This window comes from Amphibalanus amphitrite, unplaced genomic scaffold, assembly GCF_019059575.1.
Source record: "Amphibalanus amphitrite isolate SeventyFive unplaced genomic scaffold, NRLGWU_Aamphi_draft 000764F_arrow, whole genome shotgun sequence".
NCBI lineage: Eukaryota > Metazoa > Arthropoda > Thecostraca > Balanomorpha > Balanidae > Amphibalanus > Amphibalanus amphitrite.
Window position 1 is genome coordinate 308,149 of NW_024882258.1, and position 24,155 is coordinate 332,303.

The window sequence follows — 24,155 nt, forward strand, 5'->3', positions numbered from 1 at the left end:
AGGAGCTGCCTCGGAACGTACTCTTCATAACCTGGTTCTTCGTCTCGAATAATCATAAAACTAGGTCGGGAAGGTCTTAACAAACAATTCAGCAATGCTATTCCCCTTATATTGAAACTTAATGGACGACCAATGGACAAGACAATGCGATGGCGATACAACAGTGGGCCGGTGGCGCCTGGGCTCAGCCGGCGGCGGGGTCGGCAGCCGCCGAGCGCGCCAGTCGAAACGCCACGTCTTCGGGCGGTATTTTGGCCACCTTGCGCAGCTCGCGCGCCTGCGTCAGCGGACAGCGCATCTCCGCCCAGCTGAGCGGCACCATGAGCGCGCCGGCCTCGCTGTGCGCCAGCGCCACGCCCAGCTCGTTCTCCGCCGTCGAGAGCACGTACGAGAGCGCGTCGCCCAGCGACACCACCTTGGCCAGGATGACGTCGCCTGTCCACACATTCACCGCCGCGCACCCAGCCGGGACGTGAGCAAATAATCACACCAACGAGTGGAATAGGAAAAGTAGAAAAAGCAACTATAACATCTCGGTCACTAGAATAACTTACTGTGGGTAACTACACGAACAGATTTCTAAACTAACTAGGAGAGACTTCCGGTACCTTGGAATGACTCATTGAGATTATGCAGCAGATTTGCGAACTGGAACAAACCGAAACGAGACGAAGAAAGGAGCCAGGCGATATCCATAAACAGCTGCAGGATCTATTCCATTAATGCAGTTCGAAAGTAGGTATCAGCTGATTTTTAAAATGCACTAGAAAATATTTAAAATAAAAACTGTCTATATGAGCTCAAAGCTGCCTTCAAAGGACTCACCCGGTCGGAAACATTCGTACATCTTGACCTTGTCGCGTTCGGTGGCTCGAACGTCCTCTTTCTTCAACATGCCACGGAACTTGTGTTTTAACACTGTCTCGCCTATGCAGAGTATCTCACAGCGGAGGAAGCGCGGGTTCACATACGTGACCTATGGGCCAGAATTGGGACGGGTTCACATACGTAACCTATGGACCAGAATTGGGACGGGTTCACATCAGTGACCTATGGGCCCCGGCCAGACTTAACCTTCCAGGCGGTGGGGGGGGGGGGCATTTTTTGCCCCCCCCCCCCTTTAGTTTTTTCGATATATCTCGAGAACCGCTGCGCCAATCGTCACCAAACATTCAGTACCCTCCCGGGAGCAGCTAGCGCACATGGTGACCAAAAATTTTTCCAAAGGCTATGATAGGTTGGCCGCTAATGACGTCAGAGTGACGTCATTTTTGCCATTTTCGTCCCAAAAAAGGTTTCGCGGAAAGAGCTGTCAGGTCTACAGCTTTAGAGATACAGAAAAATATTTCAGACATAAAAGGTGTGGAATTAAAAGGGCTACAAAACTGCTATTTCGGTTTTTCGAATTTTTTGGATTTTGACCCCCAAATATCAAAAAAGATTTTTTGAATATAATAGCCAAAAAATCCAAAAAGTTTTTTGAATTTCGAAAAAACCGTAATATATGTGATAGCCCCTACCGCCTTCTATCTACATACCAAAGTTGAGATCGATACCTCTTTTTTTGGTCAAGTTATAGCGAAAAAACTGTTCAAAATTGATGACGTCAAATTTTCAAACTCAATTTTTAGCAATTCTAGACCTCGTAGCGCAAAACAAAGACCACCATTAGACTCCCCGTGACGAGCTGCATCGAATCGATACCCATTTTATGCAAAAATATCAACTTTGAAATTTGACCTTTTTTGACCTGACCTTGACCTGACCTCCACCAGAAAGTGACCTAAACCGTACCTGATGGTCTTATAACCAACACCATTGAATTGGAAATGAAAAACTGGCCATAAAACATGCATCGCATAACCTTAGTAAAGTTGGGCTCATGTGGTGACCCTTGGTGACCTTTTGTGACCTGACCTGGTATGACCAGTGACCTCTAATAGCAGCATATGTACTAGACAACTGACGCCTTATCGCTGATTTTCGACAAAATGCGTTTTACTCGGTGTTATAGCGCTTTCCCTAGAAGCCCCGTGAACGGTGAAACATTTTATCTTTGACCTGACCTGTGACGTCATCGGTGACCCCGAGGTCAATGAAATTTGGTTTCCCTCGACAAATTTGACAGGGCTATCGAACGCCGTTTGAATTTTCCGGATCCGTCCAGTAGTTTCGGAGATACAGGGGGGGGGACAAAAAAGTGCCCCCCCCCCCACCGCGCGGAAGGTGGCTGGTAGGCCCACCGCCTGCCGGGTTAAGACGGGTTCACATAGTTACGTGACCTATGGGCCAGAGTTATGACGGGTTCAAATAAGTGGCCTACGGACCAGCTTCATAAGGGGGGGGGGGTCAAATACGAACCCGAATGAGCAAAATTACGGCGGGCTCATTAACGACGTGACCTGCGGCCTAGAATAGTGCATCTTTCCCTAGCCTCCCTGAGTGGACGGGCCACACTATCTGAGGCTTGGGCACCGGGCGGGCTCCCGCCCCTGTGAGATTACCACGGGTGTCCCTGACAGGGCGAGCGTAGCGCTCGACTGACCTTAGCGGTGACGACGCTGCCCGCCGTGGGCACAATGTTCTGCTCCTGGCCAGTGCGCACCTCCACCAGCTCCGTCTGACGGCGCAGGGCAGGGGTTAGAAGTCTGGGGTCAGGGACGGGGTTAGAAGTGGGGGTCAGGGACAGAGTTAGAAGTGGGGGTCAGGGACAGGGTTAGAAGTGGGGGTCAGAGAGCAGGGGCCGGAGCTCCAGGGTCACGGTTATAGGTCAGGGATCCGAAGTCAGGGTAGCGGTCGGACGACATAGGTCAGCGGTCAGGGTTAAGGGTCAGAAGGCAGAGATAGGGATTTGAGATTAGAGGTAGGGGTCAGGTCAGGAGTGGTCAGGAAGCAGGGGTGTAGGTCAGGGGTATAGGAGCAGGGGTCAGGGGCTAGAGCTCCAAGGTGACGGTTTTAAGTTAGGGGTTTAGAAGTCAAGTGTCCAGACATTCAGTAGGTCATTGACTTTATTCACCGCTGGCCAAAATATTTTGTCCAAATAAATCACGGATCGAACGACCGAGACGAACACGGATCGAAAGCGCAAGGGTCGAAAGTGTCGAAACAGAGCTCTGATTACGGAACGGCGCCGCGCACTTACCTTGTCCTCCTGCTGTTGTGTGTATACACGCCCCACCAGACAGGAGTAGATGTAGCCGGACCGCTCGATTGTGCCCTTGCCCGCGACATGTTTGTCGTCAGCGGCACACAAACAGTCGCCTGAGGATCGGTCCAGAGCGGCAGTCAGCAACACACCGGGACAACCATAGGCAGGAGCGGCAGCTGCAGAGGCTTACAGCACGCATTGCGCTTACGATACTCTTGGTGGCACGCGGCCAAAGTGCATTAAGTTATACACATCTCGGGTGAACCCTGGTCCATAAATCAGTCCTCCTAACATAACCGGGGCTCAAAGTGCCCCACTAGCCCTGGAAGTTGAGCTACCTCGTTCGTTAGGTAGGTTTCACACAGCGTATCAAGGGCCGGTAGGGTTAGGTCGGCCGCTACCCGGTCAGTCTGAGTTACGCAGAGTCACGTACCGGGCACGACGCAGATGGCCTCCCCGGGGGAGCCCGCTGAGCTGCCCTGCGACATCGTCACCTGACAATAAACAGGAGCAGCGTAACCACGAAGAGACCACAAACAGAACAGTGTAGCCACGAACAGACAAGAAACAGGAAAGCATAGTCACGAGCAGACACCAAACAGAAAAGCATAGTCACAAACGGACCGCAAACAGGACAGTGTGTCACGAACAGACAATAACAGGACACTGTAGTCACGAACAGACCGCAAACAGGACAGTGTAGTCACGAACAGACCGCAAACAGGATAGTGTAGTCACGAGCAGACCGCAAACAGGACAGTGTAGTCACGAACAGACAATAACAGGACAGTGTAGTCACGAACAGACCGCAAACAGTGTAGTCACGAGCAGACAACAAACAGGAACACATAGTCACGAAGAGACCGCAAACAGGACAGTATCGTCACGAACAGACCGCAAACAGACAGTGTAGTCACGAACAGACAATAACAGGACAGTGTAGTCACGAACAGACCGCAAACAGGACAGTGTAGTCACGAACAGACAATAACAGGACAGTGCAGTCATGAGCAGACCGCAAACAGGACAGTGTAGTCACGAACAGACAATAACAGGACAGTGTAGTCACGAGCAGACAACAAACAGGAACACATAGTCACGAAGAGACCGCAAACAGGACAGTGTCGTCACGAACAGACCGCAAACAGGACAGTGTAGTCACGAACAGACAATAACAGGACAGTGTAGTCACGAACAGACCGCAAACAGGACAGTGTAGTCACAAACAGACAATAAGAGGACAGTGTAGTCACGAACAGACCGCAAACAGGACCGTGTAGTCACGAACAGACAATAACAGGACAGTGCAGTCATGAGCAGACCGCAAACATGACAGTGTAGTCACGAACAGACAATAACAGGACAGTGTAGTCACGAACAGACCGCAAACAGGACAGTGTAGTCACGAACAGACAATAACAGGGCAGTGTAGTCACGAACAGACAATAACAGGACGGTGTAGTCAAGAACAGACCACAAACAGGACAGTGTAGTCACGAACAGACCACAAACAGGACAGTGTAGTCACGAACAGACAATAACAGGACAGTGTAGTCACGAAGAGACCGCAAACAGGACAGTGTCGTCAGGAACAGACCGCAAACAGGACAGTGTCGTCAGGAACCGACAAAAACAGGGCAGTGTAGTCACGAACAGACCGCAAACAGGACAGTGTAGTCACGAACAGACAATAACAGGACAGTGCAGTCATGAGCAGACCGCAAACATGACAGTGTAGTCACGAACAGACAATAACAGGACAGTGTAGTCACGAACAGACCGCAAACAGGACAGTGTCGTCAGGAACGGACCGCAAGCAGAACAGTGTAGTCACGAACAGACAATAACAGGACAGTGTAGTCAAGAACAGACCACAAACAGGACAGTGTAGTCACGAACAGACCAAAAACAGGACAGTGTAGTCACGAACAGACAATAACAGGACAGTGTAGTCACGAGCAGACAACAAACAGGAACACATAGTCACGAACAGACCGCAAACAGGACAGTGTCGTCAGGAACAGACCGCAAACAGGACAGTGTCGTCAGGAACAGACCGCAAACAGGACAGTGTAGTCACGAACAGACAATAACAGGACAGTGTAGTCACGAGCAGACAGCAAACAGGAACACATAGTCACGAACAGACCGCAAACAGGACAGTGTCGTCAGGAACAGACCGCAAACAGGACAGTGTCGTCAGGAACCGACAAAAACAGGGCAGCGACGCGTCAGGGACAGGCCACAAATAGGACAGCGACGAAAAACAGGATGGCGACGTCAGGGATAGGTCACAAGCAAGAAAGTGCGGTCAGCGACAAACAATACAGACCAACAGAACTACAAACTGATGCATATTCTGCAGTCTATTATCTACGCACACGACTGAGCGAGACCGAACTGACCGAATTGGTCTCCGGCGAGCAGGCCGATTGCGGAGGCCACCAATCGAATCATGTCGGGGATAGTCGACAGGGTAAGGCGTGGACAGAAGTCAAAGTCAAGGTCAATGACCTGGAATATTTTTAACGTAGATTGTAGAACATTCTCAATTATATCGTAATATTTGTCGTTCTAACTTTGACGTTTTATTGAACGATGAGTTTAGAATAAATTCTTGTAAAAGAGGCGTCGTTCCTTCTTTCTCCCCCATTCACGCATAAAAGAGGTCGAAAAAAGACCCAAGGTCATAGGCGGCGGAACGGGGAGGGCAACGGGGCACCGTGTCCCCCCTTTAATTTGGTATTTTAACATTAGCCCTATGGGCGTTGCATGGAAGGAATGAGACCAAAAGTCGGCAGTGCCCCCCCCCCCCCTTAATTGAGGGTGTTCCGCCGCTACTGCCCAAGGTCACCGATATCAAACACAAGACATACATTTCACTATAGATAACATGAACCGACCGGATTGGACAGCCATTTAAATAAGAAGCCACTTTTTTAGCACGCATTCACTTGGCTTATCTATGGACACCGAATTGAGGTGTTGCTGTGTCATCGGCGTTACACCCTTTTCAACCGAATTCGACGTTGAAAAAGAAAATGTTGCCTCCAACGCTGTCCAAAAACATTTCCAATTCATCGTTTCACATAAGCATACCTCATTCAAAACATTTTATTGGGTAGGTAACAATTTTATTATGTAGGAGGGCCTGAGGATAAATCAAATGAAAACTGTTTTAGTACAAACTGATACATTGTTGGTGACAAATAACCCATAAGGCGGCTGGCTACTGAGCGTAGACAATGCGCATGGTATTGGTGTATCCTGCGCCCGACTGCCAGCCGGTGATAATGAGCACCGGGTCGCCCTTGGCAACAAAGCCCCTGTCCTTGCCGAACTTCATGGCGTACTGGACACGCAGCTCGACGTCCTGGAGCCAGTCGCTCTGGCGCGCGGCAGTGTGCAGCAGCGGGAAGATGCTGCGGTACAGCTGGCACTGGCGCGCCACCATGGCGTGCCGGGTCACGCAGATGATGGGGCAGTGCGGCCGGTACCGGCTGAGCAGGTGCGCCGACCGGCCGCTGGTCGTCAGCACGATGATGGCCGACGCCTTCACCTTGAACGACGCCTCCACAGACGCGATGGCCACCGAGTGCGCGTGGTCCGCCTTGCTAATCTGCGATGTCAGGTCCAGGAAGGTGCTCTTGTGCCAAATTGCAGCCTCCGCCTCCTTGCATATCTTGGCCATGATGGAAACGCACTGCACGGGGTAGAGGCCCTTGGCACTCTCTCCCGAGAGCATGACACAGTCAGCGCCATCCAGGACAGCGTTGGCCACATCAGAGACCTCTGCTCGGGTAGGTCTGGGCTTTTCGATCATCGAGTCCAACATCTGAGTGGCACAAATCACCGGTTTGCCGGCGATATTACAGCGTGCAATCATACCTTTTTGTGCAATAAATACCTTCTCCGGAGGAATTTCGATGCCCATGTCTCCACGGGCTACCATGATGCCATCTGCGGCGTCAATGATTGAGTCCATGTTCTTTATACCTTGGTGGTTTTCCAGCTTGGGAATGATCATTATGTGTTTTCCTTTGTCTCCGAGAATTTTCCGGATGGTATGAACACCCTCGGCATCACGAATGAATGACGCGAACACAAAATCAACTCCGACATCCAATCCCAATTCAAGATCTCCTTTGTCTTTCTCGGATACCGCAGGCAGGTCCACGGGGGTTCCTGGCAGGTTGACTCCTTTCTTAGAGCCAACCTTTCCGCCGTTCTCGATGACACATTTGATTTTGTTACCGCTAACTTCCTCCGCTTGCAGAGAAATCAATCCATCGTCCACAAATATCCGGCTTCCGGCTTTGATAACCTTTGTAATGTTGTCGTAGTCGACGTATAGCGTATCCTTGCTGCACTTCTCCGCAAATGCTTTATCAGTGGTGACCGTGATTTTTTCACCAGTTACTAATACTGCCTCTCCAGTTCCACTTCCATCAATCAAACCAGTGCGAATCTCAGGACCTTTCGTGTCCAATGCAATGCCAAGCGAGAAAGGAAATCCTCTTTTCTCACCATAGACTTCAGCCGCTTTTCTTACATTATCCACAGTCTCTTTGTGATATTCATGCGTGCCGTGCGAAAAATTCAACCTCACCACTGTCATGCCGGCCTCCATCAACTGAACCAACGTTTCTACAGATCGTGAGGCAGGGCCAATCGTGCACACGATGCCTGACATCCGCAGTGATGCTGGGACTGAGTCAATGTCTAATGCAGCCATATGTTCGAGGAACGTAGTCGCCCGGGCAGCATTTCCTTGCTCGTTCAGAACTTCGGCCATTTTGTAAAAATTTTGTTTGTTGCCCCCACAAGGAAAACAGCCAAATGCCATAAATCAAAACGAAACCAAATAAACCAGAATTTTGACGAACCTTAAACCATATAATTTTCAAAAGTATCAGACTGCGCAGGTAGTTAGAAGAAAAAACAGTTGCATTATTGTTGCACTAGCCACGCGCCAAACATTTCACGGTACTTACGAGCCATGGGCTCAATTTTAAGTTTTAATGACCTTTTACTCGTAAATAAGATTTGAAGACCAAACAACATGTATTTATTTCCGGTCGGAAGACTCCCACAAAATAATAGCCGAACAGCGAGTCAACGGAATCAAATGACAAGTTTAGTTTTGACGGTATAAACAAGTGTTCCTTTGGGACTCAAGAAGCCTAACGTCATGAATAGCCCTCCTGAACAGGTTACATCTTAAAAATATACTTTTACCTGCTTTTACCCCATTTTACCCTCATGTCAGTGGAAGTGGCCCGCAACAACACCGCAAAACATCTTCTATTGGCATCAAAGAAACGTAAAACTTCCATAGCGAAATTTTACGTTTACCTACACCTCTGTACAATGGTGATGCGATAGTAAGATATAGATACAGATAAGTGTGTAGATTAATGAGCAGACTACAGAGGTCTATACCACATTTACATTACGTATGTGTATCGTGGTGGCTGCTGTGGTCACTCCCCGCTCTAGAGCATAGAGCCGCCGCTGAGCCGGAGCCGGTACCAAATGCAGTCTGGGCTGTGGCCGCCCGGGCGCGTATTCGCCAATTGTATTACACGAATCGGCCCACCTACTAGCGACATCTTTAGTGCGACGTCATAGCCATCCACCGCCACAATGCATGCATTGAGGCTAGATTTGAGTTGAGACTTTTTTGCAATTGTATATGGGTAAAGGATATGTATGGGTCGTCGTAGCCGAGTGGTTAGAGTCTCGGTGTGGTGAACGAACGGTCGGTAGGTCGATTCTTGCCTTAGCGGTTCTTTTCTCAAAAGAAGTCGGTCGTAGACACGCATTTTTGGCCCCTTCGTTCGCACGCCAATATCGTACGCCCAATAAATCTCTGACAAGTATTCATCTGATTAAGGAATAAGTTGCAAAAGAACTGCAATTGCAGTCTATACCTGAACTACCAATTTTGTTACGGCACTGTCGATATTCGTCAAAGTCGGAAGAGCTATTAGGAAACACACTCGAATGACAACGGATTCCTGTATTATTTCATCGATCAGATAAGACATGCATAGAGATAAATTGATGACAGCCCGCCGTGAGCATGCAACTTAACAACCAGTCCCAAGTTATCTTCATAAACGTCTAATATAAATCTTTTTGACTTTAACTAGATTCCAAGTAAGGGGACTTAGGTATCCCTCTGGCGGCTTAAATGTAAAAGCTATAGTTAGGGCATAGCTCCTATAGATGACGCTCTTGACTTTGACTGCTGGAAACTGGTATCTCGTCCCGTGATTACGCTAACAGCTATGCCGAGCTTTTTTGTGCATGGTGATTCTTACACGAAAAACTATCCAATAGCCTGCTAACCAGCGTGCGATTTTTACTTGTCATCTTAGTTTTCGCTACTTTTAGGTACTTTACCTTGCCAAGGGCCCACCTACTTTCAAAAGGTCAGCGCCGCCCCTGTCATATGCTGCGTGCTATCACCCATTGGCAGTGAGAAATATTGATCAATGGCCATCGCCCAGCACCATTTGTCTTTCCATTCGCTACGTTCGCATAGTATGCACTAAGCATTAGTGATGTCAATCACAGAAAATCAGAACACCGATACCAAACCAAATACAAACAAAGACCATTGGAAAATACCGAAACCGAACCAATCGGTTGGACTGCAAATATTTATCTTATGCAACATATTCATAAGAAGAATGCCTACGTCTGATTTCTTAGGTGCACGCCGTTGCAAATGTATAAAAAACGCACAATGACAGATGACACGAAAATTTAAATCGCCGAGTGGATTCGAACCACCTACCTCTGAGACACCAGTCAGATGCCATAACCACTTCGCCACGGCGACAACATTATCCAGGATGCTTAAATGTCGTTAGTTTAAAACCTAGCTTCAATAGACGCCACCAAGGGCGAGGATCGAACGTATGACGCCACGCTGACGTCACTCAAGAGGCACGCTATTGGTCGGCCGATTCGTGTAACACAATTGGCGAATACGCCGCCCCCGCCCGGGCCACCGCCGCCCCGCTCGCTGAATACAGTTCTCGGCTGGTAGGTATCCGAAGGTTGGGACTTTTCAATTAGACAATCACTATTCTTTAGAATTGTGATTTTCTATTGAAAATCCCAACCTGAGCTACCTCTCTAGGGGGGTGTTTAGCGTTTCTGCCGCGATTTAGGACATCTTGATACCCTCGAAAACGGCTCGTTAGATTTTCTTGCCATTTTCAGCGTTTGGTCCCGTATTGGGGAGCTACCGGCTGGTACCGGTCGCTTGAAATATAATTAACCCGTTTTGGGGTAATCGGCACGTGCATTTTCCCATAGGGTTAACATGGGGAAAAATTGAAAATGCGATTTGCGCAAAATCTGTTCAGTAATATTTGTCTACATTTTTAGGGTCAGTTCTTGGGCTGGCACCTCACCTTCTGGGTGTAATTATTTAAAATATAAATGACAAAATTTCGGGTAATCGACGCCGACAGTTACCCTATGTTGAGCCTATGGCAATTTCGAAAAATTATTTTCAAATCGATTTTGCAAAAAATTTCCACGTTAGATTTTGAAAAAGTTCCAATATGTTGTGCACCAGGGTGTCGGCTACCACGTGGTATGGGTCAGATATGGGGCGATTGAAAAGCACGTGCCACGTGCAAACGTGTTTGATGGGGTAACCTAAGGGAAAATCCGACATTGGCCAACTGGGGGTCCTATGGCGTGGAAACCACTCCACCTAGCGACACCAAATCAACGCAGCCGGTGAGCAGATGAGTCCAGCTTGTCGCACTAGTGGTCACGTGGCGCACGTGCTATTGCACGTGCCGTGGCACGGGGTCAATTTTTGTTCTTAAATACACCAACATTGTGAAATGCAAGGAATGGGGGAAATAGCCGTCAGGCCGTCAGTTTTTATGCTAGGGTCGATCTGAAAACGGGTGTAGGCACAGAATGAAGGGGGCTAAAAAACTGCTATCTCGAAATTTTTGTAAAATGAAAAATTTAAAATTCTGGGGAAATTATATATTCGAAAGGTGAAATTTCCCTAAATTTTCCCGTTTTTCGAGTTTAGCCGCTCACTGTTCAGAGACGGTGACACCGGCCGGGGTCATCTTTTACATGCTGATGGCCACGTCGATGGGTCATCACGTGGCGTGAACGGTGAAGCTATCAGAGGTCCGGCACGTGCCACGTGGCCACGTGTTTGAGTCGAGTACCTCCCAGATTATCGTGTGTTTGCCGATTTGTGGCCTTATAGCACGTAAACTGCACCAGTTAAGAAGCCTGAAATGGTGCAATCAGTGAGGGGACAAGTCCTGCTTACACCACCGGTGGTCACGTGACACACGTGCAAATCCGGGCACCTCCGTTGCGGAGATATTTTTTTATGAAATATTCAAATAAACATAACTTTGTCAGTTTATGTCCGATTGGACTAGAATTTGGTGGGTGGACGAATTGTTAAGCGACAGAAACGAATGCGCCAAGTTTGTTGCAGTGCGCCACGTTTGTCTCAAAGCATCATTTTTGCCGCAAAGCGCAGAAGGTGCGTAACTTTGTCGAACATGGGACGATTAGGATGCGCTGATGGAGGGTTGGTTGCTTAAACAGCAGATATAAATGCACCACACTTGCCGCAAGGCGCCATATTTGTATTAATGCGTCAGGGTTTGCGTTTTGCGGACGGCGTGCGTTTTTTTTGCGGTGTTTTTTGCGTATTTTGTGTTTGCGTTTGGCGGCGGGCGGCCGTTTTTACGTTTTTTGTGGTGTTTGCGTTTCGCGGCGGGCGGCCGTTTTTTGCGGCGGTTTGCGGTTGGCGGCGGGCGGGCGTGCGATGCGGGCGTTTTTTGCGGCGGTATTTGCGTTTTTTGCGGTGTTTGTGTTTGGCGGCGGGCGGGCGGGCGATGCGGGTGTTTTTGCGGTGTTTGCGTTTGGCGGCGGGCGGCCGTTTTTTGCGGCGTTTTGCGGTTTGCGGTGGGCGGCGGCCGGCCTTTATTTGCGGTGTTGCGGTTTGCGGCGGGCGGCCGTTTTTTGCGGCGTTTCGCGGTTAGCGGCGGGCGATGCGGTTTCTTTTTGCGGCGGCGGTGTTTGCGTTTTTGCGGTGTTTGCGTTTTGCGGCGGACGGGCGTTTTTTGGCGGCGTTTTTTAGTTTTTTTTCTGCGGTTTTCGGCGGGCGTGTGATTTTTTTCCGCGAAGTTTGCGTTGGCGTTTTGGGCGTGCGTTTTGCGCGTTTTGCGGTGTTTGCGTTTGGCGGCGGGCGGGCGGTTTTTCACAATTAAAGTCCCAACCTTCGGATCCGCAGTGCTGTTCGACAAGCGCTGCCCGGGCCTATCCGAAGGTTGGGACTTTTCAATTAAGAACAATCACTATTCTTTAGAATTGTGATTTTCTATTGAAAATCCCAACCTGAGCTACCTCTCTAGGGGGGTGTTTAGCGTTTCTGCCGCGATTTAGGACATCTTGATACCCTCGAAAACGGCTCGTTAGATTTTCTTGCCATTTTCAGCGTTTGGTCCCCTATGGGGGAGTTACCGGCTGGTACCGGTTGCTTGAAATATAATTAACCCGTTTTGGGGTAATCGGCACGTGCATTTTCCCATAGGGTTAACATGGGGAAAAATTGAAAATGCGATTTGCGCAAAATCTGTTCAGTAATATTTGTCCACATTTTTAGGGTCAGTTCTTGGGCTGGCACCTCACCTTCTGGGGGTAATTATTTAAAATATAAATGACAAAATTTCGGGTAATCGACGCCGACAGTTACCCCAGGTTGAGCCTATGGCAATTTCGAAAAATTATTTTCAAATCGATTTTGCAAAAAATTTCCACGTTAGATTTTGAAAATGTTCCAATATGTTGTGCCCCGGGGTGTCGGCTACCACATGGTATGGGTCAGATATGGGGCGATTGAAAAGCACGTGCCACGTGCAAACGTGTTTGATGGGGTAACCTCGTGGAAAATCCGACATTGGCCTACTCGGGGTTCTATGGCGCGGAAACGACTTCAGCTAGCGACACCAAATCAGTGCAGCCGGTGACCGGATGAGTCCAGCTTGTCGCACTAGTGGTCACGTGGCGCACGTGCTATTGCACGTGCCGTGGCACGGGGTTAATTTTTGTGCTTAGATACACCAACATTGTGAAGTGCAAGGAATGGGGGAAATAGCCGTCAGGTTGTCAGTTTTTATGATAGGGTCGATCTGAAAACGGGTATAGACACAGAATGAAGGGGGCTACAAAACTGCTATCTCGGATTTTTTGTAAAATGAAAACTTTAAAATTCTAGGGAAATTATATATTCGAACGGTGAAATTTCCCTAAATTTTCCCGTTTTTTAAGTTAAGCCGTCCACTGTTCAGTGATGGTGACACCGGCCGGGGTCATCTTTTACATGCTGACGGCTACGTCGATGGGTCATTACGTGGCGTAAACGGTGAAGCTGTCACAGGTCCGGCACGTGCCACGTGGCCACGTGTTTGAGTCAAGTACCTCCCAGATTATCGTGTGTTTGCCGACTTGTGGCCTTATAGCACGAAAACAGCACCAGTCAGGAAGCCTGAAATGAAACAATCGGTAAGGGGACAAGCCCTGCTTGCACCACCGGTGGTCACGTGGCACACGTGCAATTCTGGGCACCTCCGTTGCGGAGATATTTTATAGTGAAATATTCAAATGTACATAACTTTGTAAGTTTAAGTCCGATTGGGCTAGAATTTGGTGGGTGGATGAATTGTTAAGCGACATGAACGAATGCGCCATGTTTGTTGCAGTGCGCCACGTTTGTCTCAAAGCGCCATTTTTGCCGCAAAGCGCAGAATGTGCGTAACTTTGTCGAACATTGGACGATTAGGATGCGCTGTAATTAAGGAATGGCTGCTTAAACGGCAGATATGAATGCACCACATTTGCCGCAGGGCGCCATATTTGTCTTATTGCGTCAGTGTTTGCGTTTTGCCTACGGTGGGCGTTTTTTGCGGCGGTGTTTGCGTTTCTTCGGTGTTTGCGTTTGACGGCGGGCGGCCGCAGCGTTTTTGGCGGTGTTTGCGTTTAGCGGCGGGCGACCGTTTTTTGCGGCGTTTTGCGATTGGCGGCGGGCGTGCGGGCGTTGCGGGCGTTTTTTTTGCGGCGGTGTTTGCGTTTTTTGCGGTTTTTGTGTTTGGCGGCGGGCGGGCGGGCGATGCGGGTGTTTTTGCGGTGTTTGCGTTTGGCGGCGGACGGCCGTTTTAGCGGCGGTTTGCGGTGGGCGGCCGTTTTTTGCGGCGTTTTGCGTTTTGCGGCGGGCGGCCGTTTTTGCGGCGTTTTGCGGTTTGCGGCGGGCGGCCGTTTTTTGCGGCGTTTTTTGTGGTTTGCGGCGGGCGGCCGTTTTTTGCGGCGTTTTTTGTGGTTTGCGGCGGGCGGCCGTTTTTTGCGGGGTTTTGCGGTTGCCGGCGGCCGGGCGTTATTTGCGTTGTTGCGGTTTGCGGCGGGTGGCCGTTTTTTGCGGCGTTTCGCCGTTTGCGGCGGGCGATGCGGGTGTTTTCGTGGCGGCGGTGTTTGCGTTGTTTGCGTTTTGCGGCGGACGGGCGTTTTTGAGGCGTGTTTGCGTTTTTTCTGCGTTTTTCGGCGGGCGAGCGATTGTTTTTTGCGAAGTTTGCGTTTGCGTTTTGGGCGTGCGTTTTGCGGTGTTCGCGTTTGACGGCGGGCGGGCGGTTTTTCACAATTAAAGTCCCAACCTTCGGATCCGCAGAGCTGTTCGACAAGCGCTGCCCGGGCCTACTGGTGGCGTCTGCACCCTGGGGTTCATCAAGCCATAAGCAAGCACACAAACAGTATGTATTTACTCAAATGTATTTGCTGGTAGATCAGCTTTAGGTAGGAATATCGAGTCATATTCATTTGCTCTCAATTTAAAGGAAACATTAGCCATTACTTGATTCTTTACCTATGACCTCATTATCTTAACCCATTTATGCCCAGGAATATTGACCATCATGAAAATCGATGAAATCAAGATATGTTACGCTTCTACTAGGGCCTTGCATGGAATCGAAAATAATTTTTGCCGGCAGCAAAAGTTTTTCGAGAAAAACGTAAAAAACGTGCGTTGCGAAATCGCAACGAAGGGCACACCGGGCGCCATCAGCGTTGCGAAAACGCAACGACGGGCACATCAGACGGACATAAAGTACACTAAACCGCCGTATATGCTAGTTTATTTTGACATATAATATTTCACCAACTGTTGAAAAATATTGCTTGAGAATGCGGAACCCACATCCCTCATGCTTTATTACCCGCCTAAGAGCCTCAATGAGGGAGCATAACTTAAGGGTTCGCGAACGGGGAGATGGCAACAAACGGTCATTATCAACAACAATTGTCCATTTAAAGTACCTAGTGGTCGGCACGTACCCTGGGCTGCTGCTTTCTTTTTGGAAGTTAGACAGAGCCATTAGCCCATTACCCTCTCATATGAGAACCCCAAACTGTAAACAATTTAACCGAGGATTGGGAGTCAACCAGTGCCTCGCCTAAGCGCCTATCCGCAATACCATTGTTAACCACCATCCTAGGAGTAAAGCCAAATTCAAATGCAGGGTAGTCGTGCACACTCTTATCAAAAAATGAACCTATCCGGCTTTCACAAATTACCTGCGAAAGGCGTAGAGCGTCATAACAACTCGGCTTAAAGTGTCTCCCAGGACCCATTTTATCACTTTTACACCTAATCCAAAATTTTCATTGTCCCACTCTCAGCGACCTTCACACTTGTAACCTCTTTCTCGAGACAATGCCAGGGCAGACTGGTGATTCGACGCAGTTCACACTTTCCAAGTGTTTCGTCAATCCGTCCTTTCCATCTTCAGGATAGTAGAATCCTTCTCCATGCCTCAACCTTTGTTTCGAGCTGGACGGGCAACTAGGTATATCGCATTCGAGCAGCTCCCATAGGAGCACAGGTCTGTAGCCGGATACAGAAAGTGCTTGGGAAGGGGGGGGCTGGTTCATTGGTGGCCTGGATGGATGGGCTCAGCCTCGACGATTCACCATGCCCGCTCAGACCAATGTTTTCCCTAATTCCAATAATGCTTCTAGGTCTAAAATGGTCTGATTAGACAAAAGGCCTACCCTCAGTAAACAAACAAGCAATGCTTCACATCAACCACCTTATCAATCCGTGCAAACCATGAATTCTAAAAATAAACTGTTATTTTCCAGACGCCCTCATCACTCCTGCCGAAGGGGTCTGTTGCCCCCCCCCCCGAGGGGGCATATCCCACATTTGCCGCTTCTGGGAGTTATCTTTTCTAACGTAAGTGCCAGCGGATTGCATCCAGAGAATGACAATGCCTATCTGTCGTCTGATACCAGACTACGTCCCCATTATTTATTACAAAGTAGATCCAATTTTCAAAGTACCTCGCTATCTCTCAGCTCCGTTAGCATCGCCGACCGTTTGATGCAGGTCCATGTGATATGTCCATGTCCATGTCCATGTCCATGCCTACCATGTGATTTTCAGATGCTCGAAAACCCATTGCTCGAATAGCCCGATAATCTGCGAGAAAAAGAAATGAGTGTTTGATAGCTGTTTAAGTGAGTTAATGTGAAACGTGTCGCAACATTCACGTGCAAATGCACCTTGCACTCTACATACATATACCTACACGTCCCTCACGACTACAAAACGAGAGAGAGAGAGAGAGAGAGAGAGAGAGAGAGAGAGAGAGAGAGAGAGAGAGAGAGAGAGAGAGAGAGAGAGAGAGAGAGAGAGAGAGAGAGAGAGAGAGAGAGAGAGAGAGAGAGAGAGAGAGTTGGGGGAGCGTGGAAGAGAGGGAGGAAGATTGGGGAGAGAAGGAAAGAACCCAAGTGAAGTCTATTTGATGTTCCTATACTTCCGCTGCCCTGCCAATTTGCCCCTCGTTGCGTTTTCGCAACACCCCTGTCTTTCCGATGTGCCCAACGTTGCGTTACCGCAACACGACTGTAGTCATATTTGAAAATAGGCACAAACCCTATTTGCAGCATAATTTGTTAATAAAATGTATATTCTAGCTATTGTAGGGACTCTGCAGAATATGTTCACACATTATTCATTACGATATAATTAATCACTTAATCTACTTATTTTGGTTTTCGTGACGTCATCACTGACGGGACCTTCGACTTCCCTCTGGGAGCTCTGGACGGTAAGTTACCGGCAGCACAGACTTATAACTCCGTAGCATCATGCGCGGATCCATGCTAAACGCACTGAAACTTGTCTCATCGGTGAGACGCCATTATACACTTCTCAAGATTTGATCACGTCGACACTTGCTTGTGTTGCGAAAACGCAACGAAGGGCGTAAATGGGTTAAGACCATGATGGCGATTCGACGTACTATTGAGCGCAGAATCCGGGACCATACCGGGACGGGTGAGACTAAATGCTTACTTCGAAATCTAAGCTGTGTTGCGGCATTGGCGGTTATGTGCGGCGTGTATGCCGCATGATTAGTAAGCGGCGACCACTAAATTAAAGACTGAAACGCTCCAACCTGTTTTCAATGAATAACACTGCATACCAAAAATGCCAATCGCTCTCGTCATAAGATATTTAGATTTAAATAACTAAGTTATCTGCATCATTATTTTGAACCAAATTAATGCTTTCAACTTAGTAATCACTCATTCCTTCCTTCGTTGGCTCCAAACAGTCTTTCGATTGTCTGGAAATCGTATGCCAAATCCCGCACCTGTATACGACTGGTGCATATAAAGGCCGATGTAAGAATTTCAATAGGCTCTCACATGCGATTTCCTGGCTACCCAAAAAGTCTGTTTCAGTCATGCTATCAAAACATGGTATGTCAGCCCTGTCACCAGCTTGTATGTAGTGCCCCTGACCGTCACCGACTCCCTTCCCTCCTTAAAAGCCTAGTTTCCCTCCATCATCTCTACTAGATTTAGGTGATGCTCCGACAAATTCACAAACAAGACCGAACTTGTTCGGAGTTCGGACTGTGAGTTAACCCTCGCCCTTTAGGGGGGGGGGGAGTCGAACGGACTCCCCTCGGTTTTTCGCAAATAACTCGCGTAAAAAGCGGCCGATCACGACGTAACTTTTAGTACCCTCGCGTTGATCAATTTTACACCTACCCTGAAAATTTCATGACCCTGACGCAAATAACCTTTGACCTGTGACCTACTTTTCGAGACCATGTTTGGCCGGAACCGCGATTCAGCGTATGTAAATATGTCGGCTCGCATTAGCAGCGCGTTTGCAGTCTTTTCGTGGTTTCAAGCGTTCAAACATGTGATATGATGTTGCCCCCATGCATTAGGGTGGGTGTCAAGGTCACCTGAAGGTCAGGTCAGGTTACTGACCTTTGGTAACCTCGGTTCACTTTTTCGAGTTTGACATGTTTCTAGGCCAGTTTTTTCGAGCTGAATTCGAATTAAGCAACCACATGAACGTTTACAAAGTAGTTTTGGTGCCTTCGTAACATGTTACGAGGCTGTCAGAGGCGGTTGACACCTACTACAAATACCCGGCAGGACCTCTACTGGTTGACCTGACCTGACCTAACCCGACCTGGCCTAAATGAATGAAGACATCATCTGTGATCAAAACTAGCATGATATTCGTGATCAACACCCCGAAAAACCCCATAGCAGCCACACTACGACGTTCTCACAGGTCCCAATTTTCCCGCCTTTTGGGTCATTGACCTGACCTGGACCTAGGACCTTAAGATTGGGTATCATCGGCTTCCTCTCGTCACGGGCAACACGCTCGTTTTTTTTTTCCGGGAAGCTCTAGCTTGATCAGGAGCGAAACGGCAAGGGGTTATACCTTATACGTTCGCGGCTGGAAAAACACCAATACGGGCGAGGGTCAAGTTGAAAGTATTAATTTGGTTCAAAACAATTGTAGACGTAGATAAGTTATTTATTCAAATCTAAATATCCTATGACGAGAGCGATGGACATTTTTGGTATGCAGTGTTATCCATTGAAAACAGGTCAAAGCTATTGAGTTTTTAATTTAGTGGTCGCCGCTTACTAATCATGCGGCATACACGCCGCACATAACCGCCAATGCCGCAACGCAGCTTAGATTTCGAAGTAAGCATTTAGTCTCACCCTACCGGGACCGAAGCAGGGCAGGCCTGGTGTATCAGAAAGTGTACCGATTAGTGTGATGCGGAACAGTATCCCATATAGTCGGCTGCTGTCTGGTGAACTCGGGCCAACAATGCTGTTTTAATCGACATATGATTATTTCATGCTGGCCCGATTAATCATCTACTGCTACACGCTCGTCTTGATATAGAAATACAGAGACAACAGCAACAAATAATAAAATAAGAATAGGAACCTCCACCATACGACAGTCTTCCGCTTCCGTCGTCTCTCGTTTTCTTCCATACTTGTCATAACGCGCTTCCAAACCACTTTCCCCTTCCTGCTCATAACGGTGTATGATTGTATCCACCGTCTGGCAGTTGTCAGAGCAACACCGAGAATCTCTGCCGCCTGCTCGACAGAGTGACCTCCATCAAAAAGCAGGACGAGCATTCCCTTGTCAAAATCACTGAGGTGTGCCATCGCGCTCACGTCTATCCGCACACACTCCACGCGGGCTGCGGCTGCATACTAAACGGCTCCCCTTCCCCGGCTTTTCTCCCCACTCGGAACAGAAACAGCCCGGGCCATGTCATCGCGTGACCCTCAAAGGATACTGTTCCGCAACACACTAATCGGTACACTCTCTGACACACCAGGCCTGCCCCGTCTGGGTCCCGGTATGAGCGCGGATTCTGCGCCCAATAGTACCTATGTCAGAGCCTGTGAGCATGGGCGTCGAAAGCGGGGTCCCCCCCCCCCAGTCGAGGAATCTGAGGAGGAAGTCCCCCCAAATCAACACCCAAGGATGCTTTTAAAAATCACTATTTGCGGCAGTCATTCGCAATTGTAAACAGCCATGTAAACAGAAACAAACCTACAAAAGAATGTTAATGAGCTGGTCAGTTCTATCGTACACAAATAAGCCTTCAGTTCAGGTGAATTTTAAATGTACTTAAGCAGCCTGTAAAATTTGGAACCGTCCGAGACCGGTAAGCAAGTTGGCATCACGGGGAGGGGGACGAAGGGAGTTTCGCTCCTCAGTGGCGGATCCAGGGGGGTCATGGGGGCCATGCCCCCCCCCCGGGCCTCCCGTGGGGCACCATCACGGCAGGGGTCCCAAAGGCACACCAGGGGCCCCACAGGTCTGTCAGGGGCACCACAGGCCTAGCAAGGGCACCACGGGCCCGTCAGGGGCACATCAGGCTTGTCAGGGCCCAGGGGCACCACCGTCCTTCCAGGAGCACTACAGGCCTGCCAGGGGCACCAAAGACCTAGCAGGGGCACCACAGGCCTCGCAGGGGCACCACAGGCCTCGCAGGGGCACCTTGGGCCCGTCAGGGGCACCACGTGCCTGTCGGGGACACTTCAGGCTTGTCAGTGGCACCACAGTCCTGTCAGGGCCCAAAGGCACCACAGTCCTTCCAGGGGCACCACAGGCCTGTCAGGGGCACCAAAGACCTAGCAGGGGCACCACAGGCCTGTCAGGGGCACCTTGGGCCCGTCAGAGGCACCACAGGCCTGCCAGGGGCACCACAGCCCTGTCAGGGGCACCACAGGCCTGTCAGGGGCACCACTGGCCTGTCAGGGGCACCACTGGCCTCGCAGGGGCACCTTGGGCCGGTCAGGGGCACCACGTGCCTGTCGGGGACACTTCAGGCTTGTCAATGGCACCACAGTCCTATCAGGGCCCAGGGGCCCCAGCGGCCTAGCAGGGGCACTACAGGCCCGCCAGGGCCCCGGGGCAATAAAAATAAATAAAACAATACAAAAAATGGAAATAGGGCATCACCAAAATGAAGTGGCCGAAATCCGTTGTTTTTAATTCTGGGTATAGGTAGGGGCACCACGAATTTAATTCATGACCATCCCCTTCGAGTTTTCCTGTATCATTCCCTGGTCCTCGCACGGTTGAGACAAAAACGAGTTAGATTCTGGCCTTCAATATGCCTTTTCACGCAATTCCTTTTTTACCCTTTTGCGCCGAAATTCAGCGCAGGCGAATTTGCGCTGAAATTTCTGCATGATTTGCGCCGAAAATTGGGTGCCTATTAGTGTCAAATACGTTTTCCCACGGAAACCCAATGCCTCAATACCCTTAGTGCACTGTAGCGTCGTGCTACGAAACAAGGCGGGAGCCGGAAGTTCCGGCGCCACAAAAATCGGCGGTGCGTTCGAGGCTGGCGGGAGCCAGCGAGAGCCGGGCAGCGGGGCAGCACGTGCTCTGGCACATCAGCCTCTTCTCGGCACACGGCGCAGAACGCTGCGGGGCACTCCTTGTCTGGGCACTGCTGGCACGCCGCCGAGTGAAGACGGCCGATCCGGTGCAGATACTGGAGCGAGCGGCCCCAATGGCCCAACCTCATCTGGTGCACCGAAACGGCGTCCTCTCGGTCCTCTCCAGGGATAGGGAGCGGCGGCGTGCTCCCAAGGAGCGGCTTGAATAGTGGCTCGGACCAGTTGTCGCGCCATTGATGCGGGGCTGCACAATGAACCGCCCTGGTCAGCGAGCGGCCGTTAGAGGGCAGGGCGGCCGCTTGTCTCGCCAGGTCGTCCGGGCTCCCATTACCCTCGATACCGCAGTGGGTGGGACTGGGAACCCACTGCAGTATTACTCGACGACGCTCGGCGATGTTCAACAAGGTCTTCACTCTTCCATACCTATATCTCCACGCCGAGGGTTGAGGCCTCACCTGGGCCCTGTTTCACCGGTGATAGTAGCACGCTGCTTTTACACGTGTCAAATTGGGTTTCCATGGAAACATCAACAGGCCCATTGCTCCAACACTACCACAAGTGTGACGTCAGCTCGCGCAATTTGATAGCAGCGTGGTAGCAGCGTCCCGTGAAACACCGCCCTGGGCGGCCGCTTCTCCGCTGAGTGTAAACTCAGGGTGGCTCGCCAGTTCGAGCACGCGACGACCGGGGCGGAACGTCTCGTCCCGAAACCTCCCCAGAGCCGCCCACAGGGCGAATCTGCCGCTAGATTCACCAGCGTGCCAACTAAATTTGATGATCGTCTTTCGCCAAAAAATTATGCGGCCGCCCTGCGCCGAAAAATTCAGCCGCTGCCATGCGTTAAATTCAGCGCATGCAAAGTTACGCCAGACGTGCGCTGAAATTTTCGGCGCAATCCCGCCACTACGCCGGACATATTCGGCATAACGTGTATTTTTTCCAGTCTGGACCTCGGGCTCCGGGCTCGGGCACCCTGTTTTCAGATTCCATTCACTTGTCAGGTCAGGGGGATAGGAGACATGCATTCTGATTCAATTAACACACTGTGATTGGAGCCAAGAGAAACAAATAAAAAGCTAGCGATGAGAACAAGCATGAGAGCATGACAAAATTAACAAAGCTAATTTTACTAAGAGAGAAATCATTGGTTGATAGTTTTCATTTATTTTTGATTAACCAAACACATGCTGGACAAAAAACATCTTAAAAGCATAATTTATGGGATGCCGAGAGCTAAAAATGAGGCTCCGCAAAATGCAAATACCCTCTACCAGAACAGAACTGGAGTGTGTGGGTCTGACTGAATTATGTGGATGTGTTGAATAACTTGTTAAATGTTCTGTTTTCATCTATATGCATCTATATGTTAAATGCTTTTTTATTTCGGTATTAGTACCTATATATTAGGTCCGAGTGGACAATTGTGACTCTGTTGATACAAATATGTAACAGCAAAAAATTTAGGTTTTAGGTTAGGTTAGGTTGTAGGTTTGTAGGTTTCAGGTTTTAGGTTGGTAGGTTTGTAGGTTAGGTTAGGTTAGGTTGTAGGTTTGTAGGTTGTAGGTTGGTAGGTTGCAGGTAAATAGGTAAGGTTAGGTCAGGTTTGATTATGTTTTTTCTTTAATTTCCAAGACATATAAGTATCATTTTTGGATTCAGGATGTCAAATAATGTAAGAATATGAAAACTTTATCTTTTAACAGTCACTCAGACTCAATGTATACTTTTACCTTTATTTCTACATGTTAAATATTCTGATGTTTGGTTTTATACATGTCTCAATCATAATAGCCAATACCCATGTGTTCATGGAACAATTGCACAACGTACAATGTACATACATACATGTATCATGCAACAGCTAAATTGAGAAAGGTATTACTATTTGCTTAACAATATTAAGAAATCAACTCACCTGTTTGGGGTTCCTTGCTTCCTTCCTGGGAATTACAACAGTTTACGACGTGCAGCTTTGATTTTTTATTTTTTTCCCAGGCGTCCGATTACAAGTCGTTTTTGTCGTTGATAGTTTAACTTCAGCAACTTCCCTTATTTCAATCTGTGAATGTTGATACTTGACGTTCCCAAGAATACCCAAATATCTCAATCTGCAAATACCCAAGGTCGTATAAGAGCGTATATAGAGGGCGTATTATAGGTAGGTATTTTTGGTATGGTCACTATCCCCGCCAAGGCTATCCCCGCCAAGGCTATAGAACTCCATCCCCGCGTTCGATGTCTCCCGGACGACGAAGATTCTACGTCGTCCGACCAATCGCGTCCAAGGTCAGCGGGGGCTCGGCTGCGGTTATGGAACATGATTGGCTGGACGGCGTAGAATCTTCGCCGTCCGAGAGACATCGAACGCGGGGTATGTTGGTCACTATGTAGGTACAATGTCTGTCTCATATGCGCAGGAAATGTCGCGCGCATGTGTTCAAGCATTCAACAAATTTTACTTTCGACTTTGAGCTTTGCATTCAATCTTGCACTTCTGTTATATTATTTTGCCGATATTCACACCTGAACCATTTGCATTTACTTCCGTAACAGTCTTTGCTTCCAGCCAGTAGCCACACTTACCCAAATTTCACTTTTGACTTCCATCGCTGCCGCCGTCAGCTGCAAGTCAGCTGTGCCCAAGCTGTGCCCCACGGCTTCGTATCGATTTTACGTG

General features: G+C 49.1%; 2 protein-coding genes across 3 annotated transcripts; both read right to left on the minus strand.

Moving 5' to 3' along the window:
* Positions 1-93: 93 nt before the first annotated feature.
* On the minus strand, positions 94-24,134 carry LOC122365810 (exosome complex component CSL4-like). 2 transcript variants are annotated; one of them, XM_043337373.1, is made up of 7 exons: positions 24,062-24,134; positions 23,394-23,586; positions 3,582-3,642; positions 3,143-3,261; positions 2,546-2,620; positions 826-976; positions 94-435 (listed from the first exon to the last, which is right to left on the minus strand). In XM_043337373.1, exons 3-7 carry the CDS (start codon positions 3,634-3,636, stop codon positions 185-187), a joined length of 651 nt encoding a protein of 216 aa, XP_043193308.1. In that variant the 5' UTR covers positions 3,637-3,642; positions 23,394-23,586; positions 24,062-24,134; the 3' UTR covers positions 94-184. The 2 variants fall into 2 exon arrangements, with proteins under 2 accessions (XP_043193308.1, XP_043193307.1); XM_043337372.1 differs by lacking the exon at positions 24,062-24,134 and having other exon boundaries at positions 23,394-23,666.
* On the minus strand, positions 6,247-8,106 carry LOC122365811 (pyruvate kinase-like). Its single transcript, XM_043337375.1, has one exon. It carries the CDS (start codon positions 7,992-7,994, stop codon positions 6,378-6,380), a length of 1,617 nt encoding a protein of 538 aa, XP_043193310.1. The 5' UTR covers positions 7,995-8,106; the 3' UTR covers positions 6,247-6,377.
* Positions 24,135-24,155: the final 21 nt, after the last annotated feature.